At 39.2% G+C, this 26,468-nt stretch overlaps 1 protein-coding gene across 1 annotated transcript in view; it reads left to right on the top strand.

The window, feature by feature from the left end:
- The window catches only part of RYR3 (ryanodine receptor 3), a 529,369-nt gene that overhangs the window by 106,613 nt on the left and 396,288 nt on the right, over positions 1-26,468 (top strand). The window contains exons 11-14 of the mRNA XM_043516837.1: positions 10,973-11,137; positions 14,901-15,022; positions 22,268-22,436; positions 26,302-26,437. Coding sequence (XP_043372772.1) covers positions 10,973-11,137; positions 14,901-15,022; positions 22,268-22,436; positions 26,302-26,437 — 592 coding nt within the window. The remainder of the gene's footprint in view (positions 1-10,972; positions 11,138-14,900; positions 15,023-22,267; positions 22,437-26,301; positions 26,438-26,468) is intronic.

Raw genomic sequence — 26,468 nt, 5'->3', positions numbered from 1 at the left:
ATTCAAGCCTAAGTTAATTGTATCCAGTTTGCAAATTAATTTCAATTCAGCAGTCTCTCGTTGGAGTCTGTTTTTGAAGTTTTTTTGTTGAAGAATAGCCACTCCTAGGTCTGTAATCGAGTAACCAGAGAGATTGAAGTGTTCTCCAACTGGTTTTTGAATTGTATAATTCTTGACATCTGATTTGTGTCCATTTATTCTTTTACATACAGACTATCCAGTTTGACCAATGTACATGGCAGAGGGGCATTGCTGGCACATGATGGCATATATCACATTGGTAGATGTGCAGGTGAACGAGCCTCTGATAGTGTGGCTGATGTGATTAGGCCCTATGATGGTGTCCCCTGAATAGATATGTGGACAGAGTTGGCAACGGGCTTTGTTGCAAGGATAGGTTCCTGGGTTAGTGGTTCTGGTGTGTGGTGTGTGGTTGCTGGTGAGTATTTGCTTCAGGTCGGGGGGCTGTCTGTAAGCAAGGACTGGCCTGTCTCCCAAGATCTGTGAGAGTGATGGGTTGTCCTTCAGGATAGGTTGTAGATCCTTGATGATGCGTTGGAGAGGTTTTAGTTGAGGGGATGAAGGCGATGGCTAGTGGCATTCTGTTATTTTCTTTGTTGGGCTTGTCCTGTAGTAGGTGACTTCTGGGTACTCTTCTGGCTCTGTCAATCTGTTTCTTCACTTCAGCAGGTGGGTATTGTAGTTGTAAGAATGCTTGATAGAGATCTTGTAGGTGTTTGTCTCTGTCTGAGTGGTTGGAGCAAATGTGGTTGTATCGTAGAGCTTGGCTGTAGACAATGGATCATGTGGTGTGATTAGGGTGAAAGCTAGAGGAAAGTAGGTAGGAATAGCGGTCAGTAGGTTTCCAGTATAGGGTGATGTTTATGTGACCATTGCTTATTAGCACCATAGTGTCCAGGAAGTGGATCTCTTGTATGGACTGGTCCAGGCTGAGGTTGATGGTGGGATGGAAATTGTTGAAATCATGGTGGAATTCCTCAAGGGTTTCTTTTCCATGGGTCCAGATGATGAAGATGTCATTAATGTAGCGCAAGTAGAGTAGGGGCATTAGGGGACAAGAGCTGAGGAAGTGTTGTTCTAAGTCAGCCATAAAAATTTTGGCATACTGTGGTGCCATGCGGGTACCCATCCCAGTGCTGCTGATTTGAAGGTATACATTGTCCCCAAATGTGAAATAGTTATGGGTGAGGACAAAGTCACAAAGTTCAGCCACCAGGTTAGCCGTGACATTATCGGGGATACTGTTCCTGATGGCTTGTAGTCCATCTTTGTGTGGAATGTTGGTGTAGAGGTCTTCTACATTCATAGTGGCCAGGATGGTGTTTTTAGGAAGATCACCAATGGATTGTAGTTTCCTCAGGAAGTCAGTGGTGTCTCAAAGATAGCTGGGAGTGCTGAGGGCCTGAGGAGGGAGTCTATATAGCCAGACAATCCTGCTGTCAGAGTGCCAATGCCTGAGATGATGGTGCTTCCAGGATTTCCAGGTTTATGGATCTTCGGTAGTAGATAGAATACCCCAGGTGGGGGTTCCAGGGGTGTGTCTGTGCGGATTTGTTCTTGTGCTTTTTCAGGGAGTTTCTTGAGCAAATGGTGTAGTTTCTTTTGGTAACCCTCAGTGGGATCAGAGGGTAGTGGCTTGTAGAAAGTGGTGTTGGAGAGCTGCCTAGTAGCCACTTGTTCATATTCTGACCTATTCATGATGACGACAGCACTTCCTTTGTCAGGTTTTTTGATTATGATGTCAGAGTTGTTTTTGAGGCTGCGGATGGCATTGTGTTTTGCATGGCTGAGGTTATGGGGCAAGTGATGCTGCTTTTCCACAATTTCAGCCCGTGCACGTCGGCGGAAGCACTCTATGTAGAAGTCCAGTCTGTTGGTTCGACCTTCAGGAGGAGTCCACCCAGAATCCTTCTTTTTGTAGTGTTGGTAGGAAGGTCTCTGTGGGTTAGTATGTTGTTCAGAGGTGTGTTGGAAATATTCCTTGAGTCAGAGACGTTGAAAATAAAAGAATAAGTAACTCTGGTTGAAGATAGTAGTGTGTTTTTTGCATCTTAAAAACTTGATACTATGTTGAATAAATTGAGATTATTATATGCTGGTAAAAAATTTTAACAGGCAAAAAAGATGGCAGACTATCTTTAGATATAATTATTCTAGATATGATATGATCATGGAATCATTTTAGTTGGAAGGAACCTCATTAAGAGAGTCATTATTACCATGTATCATGGTAGGATTAATTTCACTGGGACAAATTCTGTCCTGGTTCTCACTTTAGGTAGTTGTATAGATAGTAGTGGCATTGCAAGTGAAGCATTTCAACCCAGGTTCCTAGATGGTCAATCTCTAAACCACAGGTTCTCAAACTGTAACCTGTAGAGAGCTGCTAACTAATCATGTAGTGCTAGTATTTTTCCTCATTTCCAGTTGAGAAAAACAGTACAGCTGGGAGGTGGAGAGGACATGAAATACAGAAGTAGGCAGTGTGATTAACTGATTTCCAGCAGCTCAAACATTTATTACTCCAAGGACAGCTAGAAATACATAAATACTTTACTAATATTACTTTTTAATGTAAGCAATTGTTGTAGTTGCCACAATGATGATGTGATTGGAAATGGGAGGTTAAGTGGTCTACATGATCATGAAGATGCATGAGGGAATTTCTCCGTTAGGTGTGATTTGAACTATGAAAAAAATAGTAGTTTGAGATCCCCTTTCCTAAAGCATCCTTGATAGACAGATAGCTACTGTCATATTAAGGCAGATACTCCTTTTTTTAAAAAAACACAAGAACAGTGCTTTTGACCAGTGGAGTCAGACTAACAGGTTAGCAGGGAATTAGCCTGTCCCCTGATCACTAGATATTTGGCTAAGTAATTTTCCAGCCCCTTCTGGTTTATAGAGGCTATGCAGTGTGGATTGCATGTATGATATTGCCTGCACGGCGTGGTAAAGAGGCTGGAATCAGTACAGCCAGACCAGGTTGTGGAAGGGGAGGGATGCTACACTTCTCCACCTGACTGGAAGGTGGGAGGTATTTATATCTAGAGCAGTTCTGGGACCAGGTTAGTGGTAAATGATTTAAAGGAGGAATCTTTTAAAGGAGCAGAGAAAGGGGGTTTGGGGCTTCTACAACTAGTATAGCAGAGGGTTAACCCTTCCCCTTCTTTATAAACCTCTTACGCATACATGAGAGGGGTGGGAGTTCCAGCATGGGATGTGTGGGACCAGGACTGGAAAATGGAAGGTCTGACAGTAGCCCCCCAAATATATGGAATTACCTGCACTGTATAATTTTAGCTCCCAGGCACACCCCGATATTTAAGAATAAAGTTGCAATAATTAAAACCACATCCAGGGCCTCCTGTCCTCCTTCCCGCATAGCCGAACAGTGCAGCACGATATGTGGTCTAGCCTCAGATATTTCCAGTACTGGCAATGCTGCAATTTACTGTGGCAACTTCACCCTCTGCATAATTCCTTGAGGTTTCTGCTATCTTTTAGCCTGTATTTTCCCAGATGTATTCTTTAATGCTATGATTGAGACATTTTGAACTCTTGACAATCACCTTAGATAAGTAAATACTTGAAGTTAACCTCCATATTCACAGTATTTCCTATAGTAAGTATTGGGAAGCTAAAGGGAATGTTGCAGATACTGAGGTAGCCTTACCTATTAATTCTTATTCTGTACTTGCTGACAAGAATAATTGTTTCTGAGCTCCTTACAAATACATCTTTGTGTTTTTAGTAGACAGGTATCATGTCTCCCCCTCAGGTTTCTTTTTTTCTGAATAATAAACCCTTTTCTCTTAACCTTGCCTGACAGTACCATCACTGTTATTATTTAGAGTTTTGTCCTCTGAACTGCATTCCTCCTGGTCTGGAAGCCTGTTTAGGACTTTTCTTCTCTCCATGCTTTGCACATTCACAATGCACTTTACTTGCACTAACTCAATTGCTTTTACACAAGCATCTCTGATACTAGGAATAATTTTAAAAAATGTGAATTCATACTAGATTCTTTCTTAATGTCTCCATATAGAAATAGAGCAGAGGTGAAGAAGTCTGGTCCTTATAGAAAACTTAAATTAATGTATAAATGTTGTGAGAGTTTCATAGGCAACTGTACTGCTTTAAGTGAAGATGACTGAAAGATGTTAATGACAGATACACCAACCAGTTTATCTGTTTTCTGTGGCCATTATGAATAACATTTTCAAATGTAGCATTTCCTGCAGTCCTATTTTGTCCTGATTTTTTTCTGAGGTATTGAGCACCCATAACTCCCACTGAAGTTAATGGGAACTACAGGTGCCCAGCAGTTTTAAAATCAGACTATTATTTAAATTCTGAATATGGACTTAGGGGCCCACTTTTGATCACCTCAGTTTTAAAATGTCAGCTTATATGTTTTAAGGGAAATATTCTATTGTGAGTGGAGAGGCAACTGTTTCCCCACAGCTGGTGGGTGGAATCCTGCTTTGAGATGGGATGTTCCCATTCTAGCACAGTACTTGGCATACTCTGCTAAACTGAGCTCAGCTGCCATTTATAAAACTTTCTGGGCACAACTATAGAAGAACTAGGATTAATTCAAAAATAATATTTTGGTTTCTTTTCTTTTTTTTAATATTTCAGAATTCATATTTTCTACTTCAGCTTTTATTTTCTTAACAGTATGTAAAGATAAAAATAAATTATTAACATCAGAGTCAAAGTAAATAACATTCTAATGCATTTAAAAGTCACAGATGACTCATACAGTAGCATTTGGCTTTGTTTCTACATATCTGCCAGGGTGTAGCTATCTTTGGAGATTAAAATGGCATTAGGATGCTGTAATAGTTTAACAGTTATCATAAAGCTTAATTCATTTTTGGTAGAAGATAATGAAATAGGTATTTTAGATTTCTTTTTATATGATAGTTTCCAAATGTTCAAATATTCATTATTAACTATATATTTTATATTTGTCACCAACTAAACACTGCATTTCACAGGCAGAATTAAAATGGAATGAATGTTTTCCCTTTTCCTTTATATTAATGTAGAAGAGAAATTAGAAAGTAGATTTCAAGCTTTGTATTTTCTGAATTCAGGAACATGGAGCTATAGGATTGAAGTATTCAGCAGCAGCAATAAATAGGCATTGACAAGGTGCAGCCAGAGGCTCAGTGAGATGGCTTGATCAGGCTATTCTTTTTATAATCCTGGACTGCAGGCCTCTGCTTTTGTGAAATTGCTTTAACTTTTGCCAAGTGCTGTTAATAAAGGGTTAAATGGAGCAGGTGAAGATACCATTTTAATTATTGTCTAATCTACCTAATCATTTTTAGGGATGGGTGAACTTAACCCTAAGGACCTTTCCTTACTGCTCTTTACAGAAAGACTACAGAAGAGTCAACATAGTTCTAATGGCACCTTAGAGACTAACAAATTTATTTGAGCATAAGCTTTCGTGAGCTACATCTCACTTCATCGGATGTTCACGAAAGCTTATGCTCAAATAAATTTGTTAGTCTCTAAGGTGCCACAAGTACTCCTTCTCTTTTTGCAGTTATAGACTAACATGGCTGCTACTCTGAAACTTGTCATAGTTCTAATCACATTCCTGTCCTTCCCTTCATAACAGAAGCCTCTCCTCTGTCACCACTCATGCTCCTGCTCCCCTCTACAAAGTGAGAACACCCAACTTTCCCGTAGTCTATTTCCCAGATTTTTGACAGAATTTGCCCCTCCTCCTAGTATACTGACCTCATCATACAGCCTACCTTCCTCCATTCTGTCAGCCTTCCCTTCCTGCTCTTCCATTTGGTTGACTGCTGATTTTTTTTCCTTGCCACTAGCCAGACCTCCTGGTGTGATTTGTTTTCCTCACCTGATTGGTTCCTGTCCTGAGAGAAGCAACCTGAGCACAGGTTATGAGGAGGGAAGAAGAGGGTGTTCATTGCAGGTGGAAGTGCTTAGGCACTACCATGTTATGGGGTCTGTATAAATATTTAAAGAGAGACCAGGCTTTTGCCAAGAATCCTGACCTATCTACCATTTCAGCTTCTAGAAAACATCCCTCTTCCCTTGAGAGTGGAACCAAGTGGCTTAGCTGAAATCATAGGGAAACTGGCCAGCCTCCAAGGAACAAAACAGCTTGGGGATTACCTACTGTCACAAGTGTTAAAATAAGAACTAACCTAAAAAAGCCAAAATTCAAGTTGTGTATTTATTTATGAGGTAGAAAAACTTTGTTTTGTGGCTTAATATTATTAACAGAGGCACAGTTAGAGGCTCAGTATAACTTAATTTAATATTTTATTTTGATAGCTAATGTCGTATTAACATAGCTTGATTTCAACATCATAACATGCTCCCTTTAAGCTTGTACTGAAGTAGTTTTGTTTCCTTTGGCATGAGCTTCACAGTTAGTACTATAGTCCTTTACATGTTCAAAGTTCAGTGCAAACATTAAGCAATTATTCAGCCAACATTAATAATTGGCACCAAAATTATTTTATTTCATTTGTGACATTGTATTATACTCTCTTTAGAAGTTCATAACATCATAATGTCCTCACATAAATATGCATTGAAATGAGATGAAATTTCATCTCATTTGGACATCACAGTACAATCTCCATAAACTTGATCTGACATTTTCCCATGGTTTTGACATTGTAATGGCATCCCCAAGGAGTACACAGTAATTTCATTTCATCTTGGCATTACAATGCTCTCTATTCAGGCTTAAATTGACATTGAAATGTGGCAGCTCCATGCAAGTGAAAAGAGAATTAACATAGTTATGGCAAACATCATTAAATGTGCTTCATGTTTTAATAGCTATTTTTAATATCTCAGTATCTTGATTTCAAAAAGGTAAGATAAAAAAATTCAAGTGCTGTTGTTATACTCAAGGACATAGGCTCTTTGGGCACTGTGATCAGAATAAACCTACCAACCACAGACATGTGGTTTATGTTACAAAGGGAAAGAGACAGGACTTAACTTTAGTAAACACAAAGGGATTTTTTTTTAAATCCATGGTGCTGGACAAACACAGTTACTGTATCTCTTCCTGACTTTCTAGCTCCCAGACTGAGAAAAATAGCTATGCTGTACAGTGTTACCACAAAGGGTCTATTGATATCCTGGCCTGGACTAAGTAATCATGCAGTGGATACAATACATTGCAGTATATTAAAAGCAATGTATATTGCATGGATTTGGAGGCAGAGAGAGGGCTAGGTTTTCCACCAAAGTTTCCAACATTGACCATTATCAGTGAGATGATACTAGACTATATGGTCTATTGATATTGTCCAGTGTGGCAGTTCTTACTTTGGTCATTATTAGTTTGAGCAAATCTGGAACCCTTACAAAATAATTCAGTTGATTTACTCTGATCTGAGACCTCTAATTCAGTGTCAAGCCCTCTTCCCAGCCCACCACCATCCTTAACTTCTGTGCTCTGACTTCTGGCGCACAGAGAAGACTGAATCAGGCTTATCAATATACCCAAACAGTATAAATACCTATCTAGATATTAGATAGAACTCATGTTTGTTAAGGACCTGCGTTGTGGAAGGAATTAGGGGAGACAGTGAATGAAGGTTGCCTGTTGCCTAACTGTAGGGGGAACATGTGGAAACCCAGAGCCAAGCCTTGGTAAAGGACTCATCTTGATTTCCTGGGGCCTGAAGTTGGTATTATCACAGAATTTTAGAGAGGACAAATACCTTGTGCTTCATCCTTGCATCACTGGAACATTAATAGTAAACATAATCTTAGTAACATTGGTGGATCTGTCTATGCCTAAAGCATTGACTGGCCTAACCCTGGTAACATTAGAAAGACTGTAAATATCAGAAATGCTCAGTCCATGTATTATTTTTTTAAAAAGTCATAAAATTAAATGTCCAAGTTGCTGATGTCATCTGCAAGATTGCCTCCCACTCTTACTGAGTTAGAGCCATAGGATCCATTTTGCCTGACACCAGAAATCTGATCTATATTTTATGATATGTTTGGGGGAGGTCCTCAAATAAATAAATAAAAATTGATGAAAAATTGTTTACAATTAACCTAGTACTCATGTACCAATGAGTCGAAATATGATTTTTGAAATACATGCTCTCTGCCTCTAGATCTGAATATGTGGCATGATGGAATTGCTGGATTAATCTATCTATGGCAATGCGATCTGCTTTGCTACAATTGCATTCACAGAAGTATTAATACTTGTTTGATAAAGAGTGAAATGCTTTTAGTGAAATGCAGTAAGAGCGGGAGGCAATCTTGCAGATGACATCAGCAACTTGAACATTTAATCTTAAATCTGTATAGTCCAAGTATAAAAAAAAATCTATTTTAAGAACCATAGCATAAATTGTGTTGACAAATGAGCTCAGTCTATAGTCACAACAGCAGTTTTCTGAATTCATGCTATCAGTCTCTTCATAACTCTCTTTCCTTAGTGCGTGTACCATATACATGGATCGGGTCAATGCAGCAACTGATTATTGAACTCCCTTGTATGTTTGGGCTGTTGAACTTTCAGAACTCCCTCTTTCCACATTGGGCTTCCACCATGACATTGAATCAACCACTTAACTGAACTATAAATGTTGTCTGTAACTAGAGGAAAGTTGTTAATATTCCTCCATAATAAATGTTAAAACATTTACAGAATAATAATAAAATAAGCAAAATGCATATAATGTAATACTGTTAAACAATATTATACAGAGAGTATAGATTTCTACTATAGTACTTATTTAGATACATAGTAGCTATACCTATTTTTTACAATGCACTGAAATATTTAGAATCATAGGGCTTATCTACTCAGCAACTTAGTACGCAGCAGGCTGGTGCATTGAACATTAACACCCTGACTTGCCATGCACTAAGTTTCTGTGTGGACCCTGCTACTGCTCACTAAAAGTTCTGAATTGAACTTTTGACATACTACTGTTTCAAATTTTTAGTGAACAACAGGAGAGTCCACACAACCACTTAGTGTGCAGCATGTTGCTGCTCTGTACATTCATACCCTGGCTTGCTGTACCTTAAATTGCCATGTAGAAAAGCCCATATTGAAATAATAAATTCCAAATGTTCTGTTTCCTTATTTAATTTACTGTCCGGGTCCTGTTAGTTTTGCAGTCATAGAATTTGCTGCAGAATCCACTTCTTGTTCCAGAATTGTACACTGGCACTCAAACTTTAATTTAAAAAACAAACAAACAAACAAACAAACAAAAAACCCTTAAAAAGAACATGAGTACTTGTGGCACCTTAGAGACTAAAAAATTTATTAGAGCATAAGCTTTTGTGGGCTACCGCCCACTTCATCGAATGCATAGAATGGAACATATAGTAAGAAGATAGATAGATAGATACATACAGATAAGTTGGAAATTGCCATACAAACTGTGAGAGGCTAATTAGTTAAGATGAGCTATTATCAGCAGGAGAAAAAATCTTTTGTAGTGATAATCAAGATGGCACATTTAGACAGGTGACAAGAAGGTGTGAGGATACTTAACTTACAGAAATAGATTCAATATGTGTAATGACCCAGCCACTCCCAGTCTGTATTCAAACCCAAGTTAATGGTATCTAGTTTGCATATTAATTCAAGCTCAGCAGTTTCTCACTGGAGACTGGTTTTGAAGCTTTTCTGTTGCAAAATTGCTACCCTTAATTCTTTTACTGAGTGGCCAGAGAAGTTGAAGAGTTCTCCTACCGTTTTTTGAATGTTATGATTCCTGATGTCAGATTTATGTCCATATATTCTTTTGTGTAGAGACTGTCCGGTTTGGCCATGTACATGGCAGAGGGTCATTGCTGGCACATGATGGCATATATCACATTGGTACATATGCAGGTGAACGAGCCCCTGATGGCCTGGCTAATGTGATTAGGTCCGATGATGGTGTCACTTGAATAAATTTGTGGACAGAGTTGGCATTGGGCTTTGTTGCAGGGATAGGTTCCTGGGTTAGTGTTTTTGTTGTGTGGTGTGTGGTTAGTGGTGAGCATTTGCTTCAGGTTGGGGGCTGTCTGTAAGCAAGGACTGGTCTGTCTCCCAAGATCTGTGAGAATGAGGGATCATTTTTCAGTATTTGCTTCAGTGGGAAGAAAACCTTCCAGTTGTGAACTGAATGTAAAGTGGTCTAATGGTAGCCTGAGTTTACAAAAAGCGCTATACAATAGTTGGAGAGATGTGAATAATTCCCATTAATCTCACATGGGTGCTAACTCTAAATTTGTCATTATTAACTAATTAATTGCTGATCATAGTGGAGGAAATCACCAGTTAATTTGCTTATCTCACAATCCCAAGCAACTTTCTCTATATATACAATTTGTAAATTCAAAAATCACATTGAAAATTAATTGAACTTAATATAAAAATAAATCACACTTATTTTCATATTTAATTCAATAAAATTCTTAGCTTTTTTTAATGTGAAGCTGCCACAGAATTTTTAGTCATGTACAGAGGAACATTCAGAAACCAGTGTCTGCTGCAGAGTAGATGAGGTGTTGCTTTATTAACTTTGAATAAAAAGTGAACTAGAATTATTTTCTGTTTTTGGGGGAGGGGGTTAACATACATGTAATGCTAGCTTTGAGTAAATCCTCACAAAAGTTGAACTTATTGGGCTTATTTATTTAATTGTTTGGTTGTTGTGCTGAAAAATGGTTATAATAATGAAAGAAGAGTTAAAATAAACATTTTTTTCAGATGATAGAATGTAACTTATTGATTTGGTTAGATCAATGAATAAATTATGTAAAGGTGTACTTTTAGCTATATCTGTTAGCAAAGTTGCTAGTATAGGCTTTATTCAACATTACTGAGTATTACGTTTGCCTTTGTACTATTGAGATTAAACTAATAGTTCTGCATTTTTTGTTTGTTTTACGTTTTTTTAAACTAAAGGAAAAACTGGAAACTGTTCATAAACGGGACATAGAAGGCATGGGAGTCGCCGAAATAAAGTATGGTGATTCCATTTGTTTTGTCCAGCATGTAACCAGTGCATTGTGGCTGACTTATCAAGCACAGGATGCTAAAGCACCACGTTTAGGACCCTTGAAAAGAAAGGTAAGCATTTAAAAAAATAAAAGTATAAGCTAAAATCATAGAAATTAAAGGTGTAAGAGATCGATTGGGTCATATTGCCTTTCATCCTGACAATGCTGAGGTGTTGAGTGCCTTAAACCCCCATTGAACATAGTAGGAGTGTAACGCGGCGCACGCCATGCCCCTCCAGTTTGGCCCTTCTTCCCCTCTTCTCAGAGACTCAGGGACACTTCAGGCTGGTGCAATACCCATGCTCTTTATTTGTGATCAAGTCCCCAGCACCACTTTCCACTATATACAGGTTTCAGAGGGATAGCCATGTTAATCTGTATCAGTAAAAACAACGAGGAGTCCTTGTGGCACCTTAGAGACTAACAAATTTATTTGGGCATAAGCTTTCGTGGATATAACCCACTTCATCAGATGCATGGAATGGAAAATACAGTAAGCAGGTATAAATATACAGCACATGAAAAGATGGGATTTCCCTTACCAAGTGTGGGGGGGGGGTCAGTGCTAATGAAGCCAATTTAATCAAGTGGATGTGGCCCATTCCCAGTAGCTGACAAAAAGGTGTGAGTATCAACAAAGGCAAAATTATTTTTTGTAGTGACCCAGCCACTCCCAGTCTTTATTCAGGCCCAATTTGATGGTGTCAAGTTTGCAAATTAATTCCAGTTGTGCAGATTGGAATTTGACTCCATCAAATTAGGCCTGAATAAAGACCACCCTCCCCCCTCTCACTTCCAGTCTTATAGCTCCTGCTAATGAGGCTGGCAGGTGCGGTCAGTTACCAGGCAAGCATCAGGCTAACTACCCAGCCCAGTCAAATCCCCCCAGGAACTGACTAAGCCTCTCTAATAGCACCCTGCCACACGGAGTTATATATATTCATCTGTTCCCGGAGTGCTCAGCGAACTGAGCCCTAACTGTCAATATGATTGCCCAAATATGGGATTTAGTCAATTTATAATATTAAGGCTCCCAAATATAGGGTTTAGTCAACCTCTAGTATTAAGGCACCCATGATATTCAATTGGTCTCAGTTAGGAAAACCATAGCTGCAAGAAAGGTTTCAGAGTAGCAGCCGTGTTAGTCTGTATTCGCAAAAAGAAAAGGAGTACTTGTGGCACCTTAGAGACTTATTTATTAGAGCATAAGCTTTCGTGAGCTACAGCTCACTTCATCGGATGCATTTTTTCCATCAAATGCATCCGATGAAGTGAGCTGTAGCTTACGAAAGCTTATGCTCAAATAAATTTGTTATAGCTGCAAGAAAGAATTTGAAAACAGTCTTACTGAACAAATGAAACAAACATCTTCATAGATAACTCACCTTACGGAGAAAACCTCTAGCTTTCTAAATATTTAATTCTCTTTACTTAAGCAGATTTCAAGATAAAAAGGAAATACCCACATAATTTAAAATTTTATTTATTTTTGTTAGATGAAATGGGCAGACTTACTGCAAACTGTATATTTTCCTTCTTAACTACTTGCTAAGTGTACTTGCTAAGTATAACATGTAGAAGATTTGGGGGGTTATTTTACTTTTTCAGTACTACATGTTGTTGCAATGTCTCTTCCCCTACACTTAGAAGGGAGTCTAAGACCAAAGCATCTCATCCTGGGAATCACATTTATCATGTTGATAAGGAAGGAGGATTTTTCAGGCCCAATTAGGGATAAGGTGTTAAGGAAACCTTGTTTACTGTTACAGCATTAAGCACTTAAACATTTAACACTGAAAGACACAAGTAGGGCTTTCATTTTAACAATTTTCCTTATTCCCTTTCACTTTAGTTCTATAGAAGTGGGTTTTTTTGGTTTTTAAATGGGGGACCTTGTCTATTTGACAGGGTTTTTTTTTATGATATTAAAGATAGTGTTGTGGTTTTCTTTTTTTGTGCGGGGGGAAGATAGTTTAGATTCTATTGAGCTGGTTTTGCTTTTGTTGTTTCCTGTAATACAAAATGAAGAAAATGCACATAAAATGGGAGAGAAAAGAATATGACAGATAGAACATGCAGCATCTATCTCTGGTGCTTTCTTTTTGCGTTGCATCCTCCCTGCTGGAGAAACACAGGCACAGATTAGGACAAGATTTACTTAGTTCACAGATCAGGAAATCTGTTGATATTTTAATTTCATGGAGCAGTTCTAGAAACTTCTTATAATGCTTGTAGAAAATATTCCCCTTTTATGATTCAGTTTACTAGAAACTAACTAAAGTGTGTAGTAAAGAGGTAGGGATCCAGATAATACTGATATCGCTTAATATACAGACTGGGATACTCAGATCTGAGCTGATGAAAAGAAAGGGCAATCCTTGTACTGAGGCATTTTCTTTAATTCCAAAAATTGTAGAAGAACTCACCCTTGACCTTCCATTATAAGGGAGAGATGCGTGATTTCTTTAGTCTGAGGCACATGACCACTTATTTTTTTCAAAGTCCGTGGACATTTTGTTTAGAATAACGGAGTTAGTATTAACATAGTTTATCTACAGCATTTCCCCAAGTTATTGTTAGAGCTTGTTATGGTAGATTGTACAACTGGAACACATTGTGCAAATGAGAAAATGAAAATGTTGTGTTGGGGATCAATGATATGGAACAGGTGCCAAAAGAATTAAGTAACCTCCATGTGTCATTCTTTTTACAAGATATTCAATATCTGAAAGCAAAATTATTTCAGCAGATGCTAGCTTTACAGCTAGTAGTGGCTGACGCATTGTGATCATCCATCAGTGGTTATGTTTACAGGGGCATTAAATATATATTTAACACCCTCAAGGATCCTATATCACTTTACAAACTCAACAAACTGATATTAATCATTTCAGCCACTCTTAAAATGAAAGGGGTATTCAGATAGTTTGAATGTAATTACTGGGGCAAAAATGTAGCTGGGACAACAGGGTAGATTATATTACTCTGGCAAAAAGTGCCATGGAATTGAATGACTCCAAATGAACCGGGGTTTTACATCATCTTCAAAAGTCAGCATAGTGTTCTCTCATCTTATGATATTACGGTGGGGGAATAGTTGAAGGACAGAGGTAGGACCCACTGAAACATCAGTACCACTTCTTGAAGTTCCTAAGTGTTTCTTTGAGGTCTCCCATCTAGAAAGGCCTGGACTGACCGTGCTTGGTGATCCATCAGGAACCTAGGTCAATATAAGAATGGTTAGATGAATCAGGAGAAGTTTTTGGTACATGTTAATGCTTTCAAAACATCAATCCCCTTGCTGGGTAGTATGTCTTATAGATGACTGTCACTTTAACTGTTTTTCCTGTTGGTAGTTTTTCCATGCAGGAGTCCTGTAGACTGGTGATTCTTAAAATAGTAAATTCAGTCCTCCTTTTCCTGTAAGGTAGAGCTTAGAAAGGAAAGCATCTTTGTTTTTACAGTGAAATTTTATTATGTTATCTTTAAAAGGAAGAAGAATCTCAAAGGTTCACTAATAATTTCTTTTCTCATTTTCTAAGTGGTTTTGCTAGAAAAGACCGAAGAATTCATTATGCATTATTGTTATAGGCAAATTATCAGTATTAAAAGTGCCTGGACAAAGTGGATTTCAGCTATTATATAAGTACAATATATATAATTCAAAATTAGGTAGGAGATTTTAGCACAATATTGCAGCAAGGCGTGCAAAGTATTAAAATTACATTTGAAATATTGTTTTTGATAAATGCAATTTATTTGTCTAATTATAGGCTTTGTATTTTCAATTGCACATTTTCCTCCAAACATGATTTTATTTTTACATTTCATAGGTTATATTACACCAAGAAGGACATATGGATGACGGTCTAACATTACAAAGGTGTCAACATGAAGAATCCCAGGCTGCTCGAATCATTCGCAATACTTCCAGCTTATTTAGCCAATTTATAAGGTATATGGCACAACATTATCTATAGTGGGTTTTATATAGTTATTTTCAAATATACTGAAATGTTTTAATTTAATTATTTTTAGATTCATAATTAGATCTTGGACCTAGCTTTGCCAGTAAGGCCTGTCTCTACAATCAGCCAAACTTGAACAATGAATCCAAACACCATAGAGTGCTGGAAGTTCATATTTGGGTACAATTCCAGATTCCCAAATTTCACTTGGCCCCATGATTACTGATAGCATGTCCCCATCATATACTTTTTTAAACATTTGTAAATTTTCTCGAAAGATGTGTTTACCATCATCTGCCCTTAATAGGCTGTTTCCAGATACAGCAGACTGTCTCCCACCAAGAAACAGAGCCCTGAGAGAATGGATGAGTTGTGCACTATGTCTGGAAAGTCTCAGCTCTGTTGGATCAATGAGAGAATTGAATTCCAGAGTCGAGGCTTTTCCACCAAAAATGCCTTAACTTGGTCCACTAAATGCTCGTATTAAGAATGTTAACAGAACCATCTTTACTAATCTGAGTTCGTCCCAGCTATGTGTGGGGAAGGAGTGATTCCCTTATACAGCTAGGACTCAGACCATTTATGACTTTGTAGCTCAAAATCAACCCCTTGAATTCTATCCAGAAGTGAACTGCATCCCTTAACAAAGTTTGGAGAATAGGTGTTTTATGCTCCCAATGGTCAAACTCCATTAAGTAGGTGGCTACATTCTGCATCCTAAAACATCAGACATTCTTCGACCTGCTCATGTAGGTTCCATTCTAGGCATGTGCATGCCCACATGCACAGTCATTGGAGATTTTTGCCTTAGTAGTATCCATAGAGTTGGCAGTGGTGCCCTCTTGAGTGCCATGCTCATGTGCTGGTATATTAGGTGCTGCCGACCCTACGCCCCTCTGAGTTCCTTCTTACCACCTGTGACAGTTGGTCAGAGTGCCTCATCTTGATTTGCAAGAGTGTTAGCCGTTCTTAAAGCTATTGTTACCTCCTTTGTATATACTCCTCTGCTTCCTCCATCCAGGTCCTCGGGGACTCCCCAGCTGAGCACCTATAGGAAAAAGGACAAAGACAAAGGATTTAAATGATGACACCCTTTGTTTTCCTGGTCATCTGCTCAGCCTGGCCCTTCCAGGAACCAAGGAAGCCAGAAACAGGCATTTTGAGAGCATACTTGAGGATAGTGCCCCAGTCACATCCCAGGATCCACCTTCCTACTCTTTCCTCAATTGCCTGCACCCCTTCCGGTCAGCCTGATTGTGGCTGACCTGGGATTGTTGGGTGCTTAACATAATATCTTCAGACTACACCCTGCGGTTCTTGGCCGACTCTCCCTCCACCCCTTGCCCCATCCCTCTTCAGAACCCTTCTCATGAGCAACTCCTCATCCAGGAAGTAGACAACCTCCTCAGAATGGGGGCAGTAGAGGAGGTCCCTCTTGAGATGAGGGAGAAAGGAGTCTACTGACGTTATTTTCTAATCCTGAAAGTGAAAGGAGGCCTCAGACCCACCTTGGACCTGTGACACCTCAACAAGCACCTCGAAAAGTTGAAGTTCCACATGATTTCCCTGGCCACCCTCAACTTGAAGGATGCATATTTCCATTTTCCCAGGACACAACGATTCCTCCTTTTGTGTTGGGCCAGTGCCATTTCCAATTTACAGCACTGCCTTTCAGTCTCTCATCAGCCCCAAGAGTGTTCATGAAGTGCATAGCACCAGTGGCCACTTACTTGTGGCATTGAAGTGTTCAAATTTGCCCATACCTCAATGACTGACTAATAAAAGGCCGGGCATCAAGTGTGGTGGCATCTCGATCTCAGCACGCAAGGTTGTTGTTCAAGTCACGATCACTCCCTACACATAAACATCACAGAGCTCAGAGTGGTATGCTTGGCGTGCCAAGCCTTCCTGCCTCACATAAAGAGCAGGATGGTCCAGGTCCTGATGGACAATACAGCGGCTGTGTTCTATATCAATGAGCAAGACAGAGCCAGCTCGTCAACCCTTTGCAAAGGAGTCCTCAGGATCTTGGACTTCTCTGTTCAACACACTGTCCATCTCGTAGCCACACACCTCCCCGGGACTAGGAACGCTTCAGCAGATCACCTCAGCAGGACCTTCTCATTTTGCCACAAGTTGTCACTCTATCCAGAAGTGGTCAGCATTATCCTCCAGAGGTGGGGGACTCTCCGGGTGGACCTATTCATGTCCAGGCAGAATAGGAAATGCCACATTTTCTGCTATTTTTGGGAGATTGACAGAGGCTCCCTTCGCCTGCTTTTCTGCTCCCATGGTCGGGGGCCTTCTGTACACCTTCCCTCCAGTGCTGTTAATTCACAGAGTCCTCATGAAGATCAAGCAGGACGGGGCAAAGGTTATCCTCATAGCACTGGGTTGGCCGTGCCAGCACTGGTTCGACACGCTGCTGGAGGACCTCTTGGTGGCTGCTCTATTATAGCTACTGCTCTGGCCAGACCTGCTGTCCCAAAACCACAGCAGTCTTCCACATCTGAACCTGGTGGCGCTGCACCTGGCAACTTGGTTGCTGCACGGTTAAATGCAGAGGAGCAGGAGAGCTTGGCTGGTGTCCAACAGGTCCTGTTCAGCAGTAGAAAGCCCTCCACTATAACAACCTGTCTGGTCAAATGGAAGCAGTTCACATGTCGGACCTCAAATAAAGGTATTCGGCCCGAGCAGGCCTTGCTGTAGTTAATCCTAGACCACCTTATGCATCTCAGGCTCCAAGGCCTGTCCCTTTCATCTATTAAGGTCCACTTGGCTGCTATTTTAGCCTTCCGTCTTCTGCTTCAGGGCAGGTTGGTTTTCACTCAGGACATGATGGTCGGGTTCCTCAAAGGCCTGGAACATCTCTACCCTCAAGTCTGGGACCCCATCCCTCTGTGGGATCTGAATCTAGTGCTGTCGCACCTCATGGGTCCCCCCTTCGAGCCTCTAGCTTCCTGCTCCCTCCTCCTCCTTTCCTGGAAAGTCGTGTTCTTGGTTGCAATAACAACTGCCTGCAGGGTCTTTGAGATTATGGCACTTACCTTGGAACTTCCTTATATAGTCTTCTACAAGAACAAAGTCCAGCCGCACCCGGCGTTCCTGCCCATGGTGGTCTCACAGTTTCATATGGGCCAGGATATATACTTACCTGTCTTTTTTCCAAAGGCACATAAATTGGAGGAAGAGCATAGGTTGCATTCCCAGATGTCAGGAGGGTGCTAGCCTTCTACATTAACAATAAATTTGTTAGTCTATAAGGTGCCACAAGTACTCCTTTTCTTTTTTGCGAATACAGACTAACTACTACGGCTGCTACTCTGAAACCTATTGACAGGACCAAGCCATTCCTCAAGTTGACACAATTGTTTGGCACGTTGGCCAACAGAATGAAAGGTAGTCCAGTGTCTGTTCAAAGAATTTCTTCTTCGACCACTGCCTGTATTCGCTGCTGCTATGATCAGGCAAAGGTGCCCCTTCAGCAATTGGAACCGCCCATTCAACCAGGGTGCAAGCCTCTTTGGCAGCTTTCCGAGTGCTGATCCAGCATATCTGCAGGGCAGCCATCTGGTCATCCATCCACACGTTCACATCCCATTATGCACTACGCAGCAGGCCCAGGATGATGCTGGCTTTGGTAGAGCAATGTTGCAAGACCGAGAATTCCGAGCGCACCTCCAAGGATACTGCTTGTGAATCACCTAGAATGGAATCAACATGAGCAAGCACTCTGAGGAAAAAATGGTTACTTACCTTTTTATAACTTGTTCTTCAAGATGTGTTGCTCATGTCCATTCCATTATCTGCCCTCCTGCCGCTCTGTTGGAGTTGCTGGCAAGAAGGAACTGAGAGGGCGTAGGGCTGGTGGTGCCTAATATACAAGCGCATGAGCACGGTACTTAAGAGGGCACCATAGTCGACCCTACAAATACTGCTAAGGCAAAAATCTCCAACGACTGTGCATGTAGGAACGCACACATCTAGAATGGATTGGACACGAGAACACATTTTGAAGAACAACAGTTACAAAAAGGTAGGTAACCATTTTTTCTTCAAGTGTCTACTATGTACACATCATTTTGGCCGTGGTATCTCAAATATGTGTTGATAATTGTATTTATGTCTGCTTCAGAGAGAAGCATGTGTAGTAATTTAACCAACTGGAAATGGGGGGGAGCACATCAGGCTAATCCTAATATTAGTTGTAAATTGAGGAATGAACAGGGATCCACATTTATCCCAAACTGTGCAACTAACTAACAAATCCTAATGTATTGCTAACAAAATAATAGTGTTAACACCATCTCTATCATGGTGTCAAGATGCTTCTCCTATCCAGTCAGCATCCCTCCAATTTAGGACTGAGTCTCATCTGTATTCTGATCTTGTCTAGACACTAGGACATGACAATTTCCCTCTGGGTAGATAAGCCATCACTACCATTTGATTCTCTCTGAGAGAAAGAATGAAACCAGTAAAGTGTTGCCCCCATCTAACCTTGTCATGACCTTAGGAAAGTCTACAAAACCTGTGGCATCCGTGGTTGATGACAGTTTTAAGAAAGTCCACTTGGACATTTGACTTCTGTCCATTGATAGGAGGAGAGCACCAACTGAGGAGATTAAATGTTGTCTGTGCACCGTAACTGGATTGAAAACCCATGTGAAAGCAGTCAAGGAAATTGGAGATCTCCACATAACACCAGATATTCCTATCACAACCTTCTCCATAACTTTCTTCATGAAGGGTGGTTAAAAACAGGGCAGTAGTTGGCCTAACTGCTGTACCACGCATATGAGAGAAGGTAATATTTTCCTTTCCCAAAGAGATATTAATCTCAGCCAGCATTAGAACAAAATTCCCTTCTGCTAGATTTTACCAGTCATGAAGACCAAGCATCTAAATTGTAGATTGCAGACAGTGTCCCCACCTCACAAAAAAAAATTAAATAAAAATCTTGGACCTCAGTGAACAAAACTGTCAAATTCAGCCAGAGTAGATGTCAGATTTGTCACATTGTCCAATTTTGCTATATCAGAGGTAACTATTTAAGCCAGTATTTAATCGACTATATCTACAAAGTAGTTACTTTTCTCAATGAAAAACATTTAACTTACTTTTACATTATTCACGCAAATGAATACTTAGCCTAAGTTTTTCAGCTGTCTTGGATTGGGTTTTTTAAAAAAGTATAAGTTGTCAAAAAAGATTTGATCAACTGTGGTGTAGCCAACTTGTTTACTATGGTCTACAGTATTGTTTAGAATCATTGCTGTCAGTTATCAAGTTAGATTAGTATTATAAGACTTTAGTTGCCCAATAAAGGTTGAGACTTTAAATGGAATAATTCTGAACTGTCTGTTCCAATCATAGTTTGAAGTTCAGATACAGAAGCAAAATATGTGCATAGATGAATTTACCCTTTTGGAAGATAGAAATTACTATAATATTTAGATATATGTTGTAGCTGAAAACGTGTTTTAAATCAGCAGGCATATTTTTGGTGTGTTACATAGTGAATCCAGTATGCTACTTCTGCTTTTTCTCTTGTTCTTTTTCCCTCCTTTGAGTAAATTGGTTGTTGTATTACCAACCTTCCAGAATAACATGCATTAATATCCAGCAACATGTGTATCTTAAAAGAAGTGAAAATACAAACTTCCTTGTGCTGATCTAGATCTGTGTCTCGTGTTCTGGCAAGGTGATTTCTAGGGTGAAAGGGAAGTTCGGATTCTGTGTGCATTAATTTCTAATGGCTTTGGGAAAATGTGTGAAAAGAGTGAAATTAAGATTGAGATTAAGATTAAGATTAAATTGATGTGCAATTTTGAAAAATCTGGAGGTAGCATAGAGAAGTAATGCAAAGATGGAAATTGACAACACAAACATTACTAGAGATGGCCTCTAAGCTTTCACATTTGGATCTATATCTGGATCTGAACTTTCCTCAGCTTCGGGCATGTTAAGTTATTGGATATTTATTCAGGCCCATCTCTGACAATAACAAAGCACATTTGGACGAACATATTTCATTTGTTCCTTGTTCAGTATATTTAGTGATACAAAGGAACTGTACAGCAAAAGGAGGGGGAAAATCATAGTAATAGAGCTGGAAAATATCAATTTCTTTGACCTAAACAGCATTACTGAAAATACTGCTGTCTCTTTCTCCTGCTCCTCTTTTTCTAAGAGATATTATAAAAATAGCAACAGCTGCTATATGATGTGTGGAGTAGTTCTGATCAACAATTTTCTATCAAAACTGTTTGATAGAAAATTGGGGGGGTTTCCTATTAACTGAATGTTGTCATGGAGAGTGTATGTATGCTTTTCTGTCAATTTTTCTGAAAAAGAAATGTTTTGCATTTTCATTAAAATTTTCTGTGAAGGGGAATTTTCTTTCCAATCAATTCTACTGTGGAAGTACTATGCTTTATTGTTGTATTTGTCTGATGATAATTGAAACAATCCTCTGCTTGGAAAATGTGAATACTCAAATTTGAGTGAGGAGAGACTGAGTGGCAGTGTTTTTGACTTATCTTTCCTTCTTCTGGCTCCCAACTCCCACCACCCCCATAACAACCCCCATTAACTTGATCTCTTCTCAACACTCTTAGAAAGATGTCTCTAATTTTTTTTGCAAAAATATGAAACTGTTTTGTAATATGCAGCTATCCTTTACCACTATTGATCTATTTGTTACATCTCAATTGACATTTAATGGGAGCAATCTCTTTTATTAGAGAATCCATTACAAACTTAAGAAATAGCAGTTTTCTTTATCTTGTTGCTTTCCCTCATCATCTTGTTTACTCGCTTTGTCTGTTCTCTTTTTCATTTTTTTCTTTGCCTTCATGTTACACATATGTAGGACCTAACATTCATAGATTTTAAGGCCAGAAAGGATCATTGTGATCATTTACTCTGACCTCCTGTATAACACAGGCCATAGGACTTCTCTGAATATCATGATCCAGTTTCAGGCAGGCTTGTTTGTTCACTGAATATCCAATAAACTGTTGTACGAGTTACTGGCAAGTCAGGTTAATTGCTGCCTAACGTTACACTTGGGGCACATGTAGCAAGTATTTTATTTTTAGCTATTCCTGGTCATATGTATAAAAGGAACTGTTTTAGATATCAAAAGGCCAATAGGTTGCTATATTAATATTGTAACATAAATTGTATAGAGAGGTTACTACTGTCAATCTTTCTTTCTCGATTCTTAGTGGAAACAACAGAACAGCAGCACCCATCGCCCTGCCTATTGAGGAGGTGCTTGAGACCCTGCAAGACCTGATTACTTATTTCCAGCCTCCAGAAGAAGAACTAGAACATGAAGATAAGCAAAACAAACTTCGCTCTCTCAAAAACAGACAAAATTTGTTCAAAGAAGAGGTGAGGGGGGATTATTAGATTGTTTCAGCATATCCTATAACTAGCATTAATAGGAAAACAAAATGTTTGTCTTCCAGAGGCATGAATACTAGGATTTGTGTGTACGTATTTGCTGTGGGTATATGTAGTAAATTGTAAAATCATGTGCTACGTTGCTGTTAGCATGCACCTTTTGACTGCCTCACCTGGTCGCTGTCTACTAATCCATGTCCATTTGTATTTAGTCTAATATTTCATTCTTCTGAGCATCTTCAAACAAGTGTCATTATTAATGAAATCATACTGACACAAAGAAGTTATTTATTCCCTCCCCAACAAAAAAATTACATGAGAGGCGCAAGATGGCTTATGTTAAGTCTTGGACCAATGATGAGTTTAAGCTTGATAGCTTACCAACCCCTGAGGGTTAGAAACAAGAGCTTTATACTGCAGAGAAATCCCAGTTTTATGGAAGGGGATACACTACTTAATTCTAACATTGGTAGGCTCTGAGATTATTATAAAGTAATGAAAATGAGTTACAACTACAGGGGACATAAAATGCAATAAAAAGAGGTTCTATAATACATTCTAAGCAAGAGAAAGATGAAGGAAAGTATAGGTTCTGTACTTAACGGGGAAGGAGAGCAAAAAACAGATGAGACAGAGAAGGCTGACATGTTTAATGCTTTTTATTGCTTCAGTCTTCACTAAAAAGATTAATTGTCACCAGATGCTTAACACAGTTAATATTAACAAGAGGGAAGGCTCTCATGATAGAATAGGGAATGGACAGGTTAAACAATATTTGGATAAGTTAGATGTATTCGTGTAGATGGGGCCTGATGAAATTCACCCAAGGTTACTAGCTGAAGCAGTATCTTCACTTTCAGTAATTATTTTCAAGAACTCATGGAGAACAGGTGTGGTCCCTAAGGACTGGAGAAGAGCAAACATAGTACCAATATTCAAAAAGGGGGAAAGGAGGAGGTAGGGTGTAGTGGTACTGGAACAATTTTTATAGTGTGGGTGTTGAAGGCAGAAACCATGGATTTGGGTTTTATTACTACTTTAAGCCCCAGAAGGTGCAGCAGCAACCTCAGCACCCCTAGTTCCAGCACCAGTGCTAGGGTGTTATAGATCAGTTAGCCTAACTTCAATATCCAGAAACATATTTGAATAAATTTTAAATGATCAATTTATTCAAAGCTAAAGAATAAAAAGCTGGTAAGTAATAGCCAACATGGATTTGTCAAGAACAAATCATTTCAAACCAACCTAATTTCTTCCTTTGACAAGGTAACCAGTCTAGTGGGAAAGGGGGAAGCAATAGATGTGATGTATTTTGACTTCTGTAAAGCTTTTGACACATTCCCAAGTGACAGTCTCAAAAATGAACTAGGAAAACATTATTATATTTAATAATATAGATAAAATTATTATAAGGTGAGTGCACAGCTGTTTGAAAGACTGTACTCAGAATAATTCTTAATGGTTCAGTGTCATACCGGAAGGACATACCAAGTTGTGTTCTACAAGGAGTCTGTCCTGGATCTGGTACTATTCAATATTTTCATTAATAACTTGGATAATGGAGTGGAACATATGTTTATAAAATTTGCAGCTGGGTTGCAAACACTTTGGAGGACACAATTAGAATTCAAAATGATCTTGATAAACTGGAGACTTGGTATGAAATCCAGAAGATGAAATTTAGTAAAGACAAGTGCAAAGTACTACACTTAGAAATGAAAAATCAAATGCACAACTACAAAATGGGGAATAACGCTAGACGGTAGTACTGCAGAAAAAGGATCTGGGGGATTTAGAAAACAAGTGGAATGAGAGTCAGTGTGATGCTGCTGCAAAAAAGGCAAATGTCATTTTGGGATGTATTAACAGGAGTGTCAGAGGAAAACTCAGAAGGTAAATTGTTCTTCTCTACTCAACACTAATTAGGCTTCAGCTGGAGTACTGTTTTGGCACCACACTTTAGGAAAGATGGGAACAAACTGGGAATTGTTCACATTAGAGTGACAAATAAGAGTTTTAGAAAAACCTAACTTATGAAGAAAGGTTGAAAAGATGGAGGTTTAATGTAGGGAAGAGAAGGCCTAGGTAGGGCCTGATCAGTCTTCAAATATGTACAGGTTGTTTAAAAAAAAAGTAAAGTGATCAATTGTTTCCCATGTCCATTGAGGGTAGGACAAGTAGTAATTGGCTTAGTTTGCAAGCAGAGAGATTTAGGTTAGATACTTTGAGAAACTTTTGTAACTTTCAGGGTAGTTAAGCACTTGAACAGATTACATAGGGAAGTTGTGGGATCCCTATCCTTGAAGGTTTATAAGAACAGATCAGACAAACACCTGCCACAGATGATCTAGGTGTACTTACTCCTGCCTTAGCATGGGTGAATGGACTAGATCAGTGGTTCTCAAACTTTTTTTTTCAGGGACCACTTGAAAATTGCTGAGGGTCTTGGCGGACCACTTAGTGATCTTTCCAAATGTTGTTTGTACCATTAGCTAACTATTTGAAAGCTCTTTGGATAAAAGCACTATATAAAAAAACCTTAATAATAATAAACTTTTTTTGTTCTACAATAAAAGCACACAACTCATATTTTAATATCAGTAGTCTTACATTTCTAGTGCGATGGATGTGCCCTTTCTCCCCCGCCAAAGCAGTCACAGAGCTGAGGCTGGGAAGGAGGGCTGTCTCTCCCCAGCAACCACAGCCCTGGAGCTGGGGAAAGTTGCCTCTTTCTCTGGCCGCTGCAGCCCTGCACATCCCAAATTCCCTCCCATCTCCTCTTTTCACCCCACTGCCCCCTCCCACCTACCCTCTATTCTTCCCATGGCCGCCACCTCACCTTACATGTGCATCTTCTCCAGGGTCCAGACACCTAATTAGTGGAGCCATGTCTGTGTGACTGTACTAATTAGATAGGGGGCTCTTCATTCTCTCGTGTGTGGCCACCCAGGTTTGCACCTCAGAGGAAATTATCCACAGACCACCTGAATGGAGCTCGCGGACTACTGGTGGTCCACAGATCACAGTTTGACAACCTCTGGACCAAATGAGCTCTTGAGGTCCCTTCCACTCCTACATAGCTGTGATTTTATAATATTTTTATGGATAGAAAAATCTATTTTAAGTAATATTTAGAGATGTTTAAAATACATTAGTTTTTCAGTATTATAATAACATCTACAAATGAATTAGAATATTTATTCAGGCATTTGGACATGTTTCTCTTGAGACAATTTTGTTGGCTTATCAAAATTCCAACCTTTTTCTAATCACCAGGTGTTTTATGGAGTACAAAGTGGTATGAGTTTGACTGGAATTAGTTGTTTACATTAATAAAAAAGGAAAGTTCTGCATCTAGAGCTCAGAGTAGCAGCCGTGTTAGTCTGTATTCACAAAAAGAAAAGGAGTACTTGTGGCACCTTAGAGACTAACAAATTTATTTGAGCATAAGCTTTCGTGAGCTACAGCTCACTTCATCGGGTACATCAAGGTGCCACAAGCACTCCTTTTCTTTTTGCCATCTATAGCTGTTTCTATGTGAATCAGATTCCATTCACAGAAAATGTAAAGAAGGTCTTTGTAAGACTGTCATGCTCTATATTCCTTAATGTGTACAGCATTTAGATTAAATTCTCGTGGGCAAGCCAACAAAAAAAGCTGAATCATCCTCAAAAGAGGATATATATATATAGCTTGGATACAGAAAAATGCATGTTCAAAAAACTCTAATTTCAAGCACAATAGTTCCCTATGTGTTTAAAGCAATACTGGCTTTTAAGCATGTAGCTCAGCAAATGTGTTAAAATTCAAAGGAATATGCAGATATTTTCCTCTATATCATGTCCTTTTTTAGGGAATGCTGGCACTAGTTTTGAACTGCATCGATCGCTTAAATGTCTACAACAGTGCAGCTCATTTTGCGGGATTTGCAAGGGAGGAAAGTGGAACAGCATGGAAGGAAATTCTGAATCTCCTTTACAAATTGCTAGGTAAGTTCTCAAGCAGTCCATTGTAGTGTAA

Source organism: Dermochelys coriacea, chromosome 6, assembly GCF_009764565.3.
Source record: "Dermochelys coriacea isolate rDerCor1 chromosome 6, rDerCor1.pri.v4, whole genome shotgun sequence".
Lineage (NCBI taxonomy): Eukaryota > Metazoa > Chordata > Testudines > Dermochelyidae > Dermochelys > Dermochelys coriacea.
Note: the sequence above shows the minus strand (reverse complement) of the source record. Positions and strands in the feature narration are given on the sequence as shown.